Source organism: Homarus americanus, unplaced genomic scaffold, assembly GCF_018991925.1.
Source record: "Homarus americanus isolate GMGI-L3 unplaced genomic scaffold, GMGI_Hamer_2.0 scaffold3520, whole genome shotgun sequence".
NCBI lineage: Eukaryota > Metazoa > Arthropoda > Malacostraca > Decapoda > Nephropidae > Homarus > Homarus americanus.
In genome coordinates this window covers 39,647-47,500 of record NW_024748630.1, presented here as the reverse complement: position 1 = coordinate 47,500, position 7,854 = coordinate 39,647, and the positions used below count along the sequence as shown (strand labels likewise).

The window sequence follows — 7,854 nt, the reverse complement described above, 5'->3', positions numbered from 1 at the left end:
TGTGACTCCGAGGCTAACCTAACCTGACCTAACCTAACCTAACCTGACCTGACCTGACCTAACCTAACCTGACCTAACCTAACCTAACCTAACCTGACCTAACCTAACCTAACCTGACCTGACCTAACCTAACCTAACCTGATCTAACCTCACCTGGCCTAACCTAACCTAACCTGACCTAACCTGACCTAACCTGACCTAACCTAACTTAACCTAACCTGACCTGACCTGACCTAATAATACCACTACACTGCCCACCTTTAAGAATCTCAGACAATTAGAACCAAAACAGACGAGAAAATACCAGTCAAAAGAGGATTCTACTGAAGGAGTATTTACTGTATTTTCAGGGGTTCAACGAGGTGGTGCCGGTGTACAAGGGCGGCTCCCTGATGCTGGAGGGGGAGCTGGGGGGTTACCTCACCAAGATCAGGAACAACTTGGATTTTAACTTGGATATTCATTATGTCCAGGGTTTCGGCGTCAGGGCTTCCAATGGCTCCTTCAGTGGTGTGATCGGGATGGTGCAGCGAAGGGTGAGTGACAGGTGTGGTCGGGTGAGTGACAGGTGTGGTCAGGGTGGTGCAGATGAGGGTAAGTGACAGGTGTGGTCAGGGTGGTGCAGGGAAGGGTAAGTGACAGGTGTGGTCAGGGTGGTGCAGCGAAGGGTGAGTGACAGGTGTGGTCAGGGTGGTGCAGATGAGGGTAAGTGACAGGTGTGGTCAGGGTGGTGCAGGAAATGTCTGTACCTATGTTTGTATCTGTACCTTTTTTAATTAATGGTTCAATGGAATGTTTAGTTTAACTGTTACTTATTCATCACATTTCTCGTACAGTCAATGCTGCTGATTAATGGATAAACCTAACATAACATAACCTAACATAAACATAACATAAACCTAACATAACATAACATAACATAACCGAATGTAATGTAACCAAACTAAACCAAACCTAACCTAACCAAACCTAATCAAACTATACACTCAGGAGGTTGATTTCGCAGCAGCCTCCCTCTCCGTGTTGTCTGAGAGGGCCGAGGTGCTGGATTACTGCGAATGGTTTGGCCTCCACAACACCAGGTTCATCACCAAGGTTCCCAGCCTCTATGATGACTACTTCATTCTATTCCAGATCTACAGCTGGCAGGTGCGTGGTGGGGTGTGTTATGGCGGTGGTGGGGTGTGTTATGGTGGGTCAGGTGGGTGGTGGGGTGTGTTATGGTGGGTCAGGTGGGTGGTGGGGTGTGTTATGGCAGTGGTAGAGTATGTTATGGTAAGTGTAGGTGGTGATGGAGTGTGTTATTTATACTTTAGTCTCACAGTAAACGCACACACAACTTAATTCTAAATCATTTCTTTACCACCACTGACTCAGGCGTGGTGTGTGATTGTGGGATTCCTGGCGTTGGCTTCGACTATGCTGGCGTTGACGTGGGGACAGATGAGTGACGGGGAGAGCCAACCTGTCACACGGAACTGTCTCGCCCCCGTCACCACCATCCTTAAAACTGCTGTGTATATGGGTGAGTTTTGTGTGTGTCACCTGTCGCACTACACAACACTACACCCTGCAGTAACTACACTACACTACACCCAGCAGTAACTACACTACACCCAGCATTAGCTACACAACACTACACCCAGCAGTAACTACACAACACTACACTACACTCTGTAGTAACTACACTACACTACACTACACTACACCCAGCAGTAACTACACTACACAACACTACACTACACCCTGCAGTAACTACACTACACTACACCCAGCAGTAACTACACTACACAACACTACACTACACCCAGCAGTAACTACACTACACTACACACTACACTACACTACACACACCACCACTACACTACACTACTACACACACTACACTACACCACAACTGCTTACACTACACTACACACTACACACCAACACTTACACTACACTACACTACACAACACACTACACTACACTACACACTACACACTACACACTACACTACACCCAGCAGTAACTACACTACACTACACTACACCCAGCAGTACACACTACACTACACTACACTACACTACACTACACAACACTACACTACACTACACTACACACTACACACTACACTACACCCAGCAGTAACTACACAACACTACACTACACCCTGCAGTAACCACACTACACTACACACTACACAACACTACACTACACCCAGCAGTAACTACACAACACTACACTACACCCAGCAGTAACTACACAACACTACACTACACCCTGCAGTAACTACACTACACTACACACTACACTACACCCAGCAGCAACTTCACTGCACAACCTACCCGAATGTCGTCATCAAATTTACACTCAGGCTTTACCATGATTAGATACTTTCACTTAGTATCAGTAAGGAGACAAAATTTACATACAGATTTTTCCCAAAAATTATCTACATTTTCTAAAACTTTTCTCAATTTTATTTCCTAATTAGCACAAGAGAATGTTCTTAGTGAATAGAGTCTGACTTGATATTTTAAAGCTATATTTGGACGTTATCTTAGTGTTTTAGCTTAAGTCAACCAACTAGGCCCATAGACCCCCCCCTATCATCACCTACGAGGAACATTCATCTTACGAATCTCTGAGAATCTGTACCCAGTTATGCAAGTTCCAGCCCAGATTAAGGTACAAAACACAGATACAGTCCCCTTCACAAGTGCGTTTACAGGGGCTCGTCAGGTTTTGTGCAGTGTGGCAGCCCTTCTGTTTATTTACATTCGATAAAAGGAAACTCACTATAGCAAACATACCATGGAACCAAAGTTAAACAACGTTAAAAACAAATATCTCAATGAAATGATTTGTGGAATGTATATATGACGAGCCCCTGTAAACGCTCTAGTGAAGGGGACTGTACATTAATCCCTAGGTGTGAGGTGTATTAACTCAGGTAAGAAGTGAAAGGTGTGTGGCATATCTGTGGGAAACACCTGTCACGGCCCACACCATAAACACACCGCCATTACCAAGACATAAATAGGAAGAAATAAACCATAGATAGATAGTTAATACACAGTTAACCTACCAGTAATGTTGTTCTCCTCACAGCGTCGGTGCGTCAGCCAGGGAGCAGCTCGGGGCGTGTGGTGTTGGTGTCGACGTGGATGGTGGTGATGGTGCTGGTGGGGGTGTACAGAGGCAACCTCACCGCCTTCCTCTCCATCCCCAGGATCTCCACGCCCCCGGAGACCATCGCCCAGCTCATAGACATGGACTACACCCTCTCTATCAGCTTGGGCTTTTCGCAGTATTTGAAGATGAAGGTGTGTTTTGTCGTCTCCTCACCACAACGAAGGGATTACCTGAAGATTAGAGACTAGCTTTATCTCACCTCATGATTAAACAACCTATTTTGGGGGGGGTTAGGGTAGGCTAGGGTAGGTTAGGTTAGGGTAGGGTAGGTTAGGTTAGTTTAGGTTAGGTTACTATGTTATCCTATATTTAGGAGTTATTTTTGTATTTTAGCTAGGGTGTTTGATCTTCAGGTGATTCTAATTATGCTGTCACAGCCACGAATCTGAACATTCTTATTGGGACACCCTGTAAGACAAGAGCATTTGCGGGCATTAACCTATTTAGGCTTATCTCTCTGATAAAGCTTAGAGGCGCAAGAATCTGATATTTACACTATGGTGATAACATATATTGACTGTCGTTGTTATTGTTAGTATTATTACCTTTATCTTACTCCAGTATCTGTACTTTTGTGTTTATACCCGAATGCGGTTGCTATTCCTCAGTAAACCTGTAGTAAAAACAATATTAATAATAATAATGATCATAATAATCATAATTATAATAAAATAATAATAATAATAATAATGATAATAATAATAATAATAATAATAATAATAATAATAATAATAATAATAATAATAATAATAATAATAATAATAATAATAATTATAATAAAATAATAATAATAATAATAAAATAATAATAATAATAATAATAATAATAATAATAATTATAATTATAATAAAATAATAATAATAATAATAATAATAATAATAATAATAATAATAATAATAATAATAATAATAATAATAATAATAATAATAATAATAATAATAATAATTATAATAAAATAATAATAATAATAATAATAATAATAATAATAATAATAATAATAATATAATAATAATAATAATAATAATAATAATAATAATAATAATAATAATAATAATAATAATAATAATAATAATAATAATAATAATAATAATAATAATAATAATAATAATAATAATAATAATTATAATAAAATAATAATAATAATAATAAAATAATAATAATAATAATAATAATAATAATAATAATTATAATTATAATAAAATAATAATAATAATAATAATAATAATAATAATAATAATAATAATAATAATTATAATAAAATAATAATAATAATAATAATAATAATAATAATAATAATAATAATAATAATAATAATAATAATAATAATAATAATAATAATAATAATAATAATAACAATAATAATAATAATAACAATAATAACAATAATAATACCCGCTTGTGTTCGTATGGCCATAGACGTCGCCCATCAGGAAGCATCAGGTCGCCTTTAGCCAGGCCGAGTTTCGTCAAGACCGAGGGATCCTGCCGACCGAGGAGTACATCCAGAGGGTGAAGGACCAGCCCCTCGGCCTCCTCGGTCAGTACCTCCACACTCCCTCACACCATTACTGACCTCCACACTCCCTCACACCATTACTGACCTCTCTAGTCATCCCAGTACCCGTCCTTCCTAACCTAACCTAACCTAACCAAACTATTGAATGTTTGATTTTTCTTGGTGTCCCGTGTTGTTCTTATCATCATCAAGTTTCACCTTCTATCCATTTTATTGTTGTTTTTAGTTTATATGATGAACTCTCTCTCTCTCTCTCTCACACACACACACACACACACACACACACACACACACACACACACACACTATTATTCACCGTCTTTGCGTGTGGCCATAGTGTATAACGTGTCACCTCTTCCTTCCTCAGTGACGGTGATGGCAGTGTCAACCGTGATGGATAAATACTCGGATCAAGGTGAGCTGACTAGTACCTAACCTAACCTAACATAACCTAACCTAACCTAACCCAAGCTCACCAAGGTGTTTGTTTTTGAGTAATGCCCTATAGTAGAGGCGTGTGTGTGTGTGTGTGTGTGTGTGTGTGTGTGTGTGTGTGTGTGTGTGTAGGCCTCCAGGAAGTTCATACACATATTACCTGCGTCCCAAGTGTACCTTTGTATAAACCTCGTCTTGCCTTACCTCGCTTCGCCTCACCTCACCTCGCTTCGCCTCACCTCACCACGCCTTACCACGCCTCACCTCGCCTCGCCTCGATATAAAACGATACCTATCTTTCAAACAACAAATCATAATAATTATACCACAATGTTATGATTAGTGAGGATTGTGTTGTGTTACAGTGGGACCAGTTAAAGTGTGTACCCTTAAGTCGAGCTCTGAGGCGCTCTTCTTGGAGATCGGGGCAATCGCCTTCCCCAAGAACTCTCCCATCAAGGCTTTGTTTGACCGCCAGTGAGTTGTTGTTTTTTTTATGGTTGTTGCTGTTTTGGGGCAGAGAAAGAAAGGAGGGAGGAAGATTAGAAGAGGTGGGAAGGAAGATCAGAGAGGGGGGGAAGATTAGAGGAAGGAGAATAAAGATCAGAGGAGGGAGGAAGATCAGAGGAAGGAGAATGAAGATGAGAAGAGGGAGGAAGATCAGAGGAAGGAGAAGGAAAATCAGAGGAGGGAGGAAGGAAGATCAGAGGAAGGAGTAAGGGAGTCTATAGTATGGAAAGTGAAGACATTTATGAGGAGGTATAGTGCAAGATGTAGGGGGGTAGGAAGGAGGGAAGAAGGTAAATACAAAGATAAACAGACAGACACAGATAATAAAAACAAATAAGACTATAGGTAAACACATATATATAAACAGATAGATATATATATATATACTGTAGATAGGTAATTGATAGGTATAGATAGGTAATTGATAGGTAGAAAGATTTATAAAGGGATAGATTCATGGATAGACTGATATGATAAATAGACTGAAACGGTTGATAGACAGGAAGATTAGTGGATAGATTGATAGAATGATGGATAGATAGAGAGATAGATAGAATGATGGATAGATAGATAGATAGAGAGATGGATAGAATGATGGATAGATAGATAGATAGATAGATAGATAGAGAGCTGGATAGAATGATGGATGGATAGATAGATAGAGAGCTAGATAGAGAGATGGATAGAATGATGGATAGATAGATAGATAGACAGATAGATAGATAGATAGATAGATAGATAGATAGATAGATAGAGAGATGGATAGAATGATGGATAGATAGATAGATAGATAGAGAGATAGAGCCAGACCAACACAACATGTCTCCCATCTGATCAGGACCAATTGGATACGAAGCACCGCCCTGAAGGTCATGCCCCGCGAACAGTGCATCCTGCCCACACTTAAGGGGGACGAGTCAGAGGCCCTCGACCTGGTCAAGATGGGCGGCGTTATGGTCCTGTGGGCAGCTGGGGTGGTCATCGCTACCCTCACCTTCCTCTTAGAACTCTTCCTGGGCCCCTACAAGACTGTGTAGTTCTTCCTGTAGCTGGGCCCCTACAAGACTGTGTAGTTCTTCCTGTAGCTATGTAGTGTGTGCTCTCTCTCTCTCTCTCTCTCTCTCTCTCTCTCTCTCTCTCTCTCTCTCTCTCTCTCTCTCTCTCTCTCTCTCTCTCTCTCTCTCTCTCTCTCTCTCTCTCTCATGCTGGTATCTTGTAAGGCTACGTAATCCTTCACTAAGGTTAGGTTACGTTACGTTACGTTTGGTTTGAATACGTCCAGTTACGTTAAATTTACAGTAGTGCTATTCGATGCAATCCAAAATATCAGGAAGGTTGAAGTAGTTGAGGCTGCTACATGGGCTTAAGATTCCTCGTATAACTTAAATGCGTCTTTGTAACTCAGGGAATTTTGTGATAAGCGCTGAGTGTGAATTCCTTGGCTAACACAGGTTCAGGTACACACACTCAAGAACCCGCACTGTACATGTTAAGAATGTGTAACAGAGACTAACTGACCGCCTTATTGTGTAATAAGTTGGCATTTGGCGAAGATTATAAAGTGAAATTAAAATAAAGTAGAGTAAGGATTCTGTGATAGCTGGTGTCCGCGGTCAAGGTAAAAAACATTAATTTTTCAGGTATAAAGGATTGGAATAATTTAACCACCAGTAAGAGTGTCAAACAAACGAACAAAAAGGTGATATGAGCCACAGGAGAGGAGAGTGATTGTTACCGGCTCATGAATAGGTGTTTTATGGTGATGATCCACACATGTAGCACTTGTTACTTCTAGTCAAAAATTTATATATCTGTTTTGTTAGTTTCTTGCTCTTTATTAGCTCCCGCAACCGCACAAAGGAGGGAAGCTTATAATAGCCGTATTGGAGTTATCTTTGGTCAAATCGACGTACATTTTATCACCATTTGTATACCTGCATTCTACTGTATATGACTATAGTGAATAAATATACCTCGATGTACTGTATTTCGCTTTCTCTTTCTGACGTGATCTGTAATAGTTACTCCTAATACGTTTTCTTTGGATTACTATTCATGGGAACCTTAAACAAATCTAAGTCTCATAAGCCGATCAATGTAACCTTGGGTCTATCACAACGCCTTGTCCCTTTTCCTTATTTACGGGTGCCAGGAAAGAATTATCCTTAGAGGAGTTGTAGTCTAGGACCCTATATGAAAAGTTGACGCGAATCATT

At 39.7% G+C, this 7,854-nt stretch overlaps 1 protein-coding gene across 1 annotated transcript in view; it reads left to right on the top strand.

Annotated features, from left to right (window-relative positions):
* LOC121880375 overlaps positions 1-6,683 on the top strand; it is an 8,474-nt gene extending 1,791 nt beyond the window's left edge. The window contains exons 5-12 of the mRNA XM_042387530.1: positions 351-536; positions 991-1,149; positions 1,378-1,525; positions 3,094-3,308; positions 4,594-4,714; positions 5,061-5,108; positions 5,494-5,605; positions 6,477-6,683. Coding sequence (XP_042243464.1) covers positions 351-536; positions 991-1,149; positions 1,378-1,525; positions 3,094-3,308; positions 4,594-4,714; positions 5,061-5,108; positions 5,494-5,605; positions 6,477-6,675 — 1,188 coding nt within the window. The 3' untranslated portion in view covers positions 6,676-6,683. The remainder of the gene's footprint in view (positions 1-350; positions 537-990; positions 1,150-1,377; positions 1,526-3,093; positions 3,309-4,593; positions 4,715-5,060; positions 5,109-5,493; positions 5,606-6,476) is intronic.
* The last annotated feature ends 1,171 nt before the right edge of the window (positions 6,684-7,854 follow it).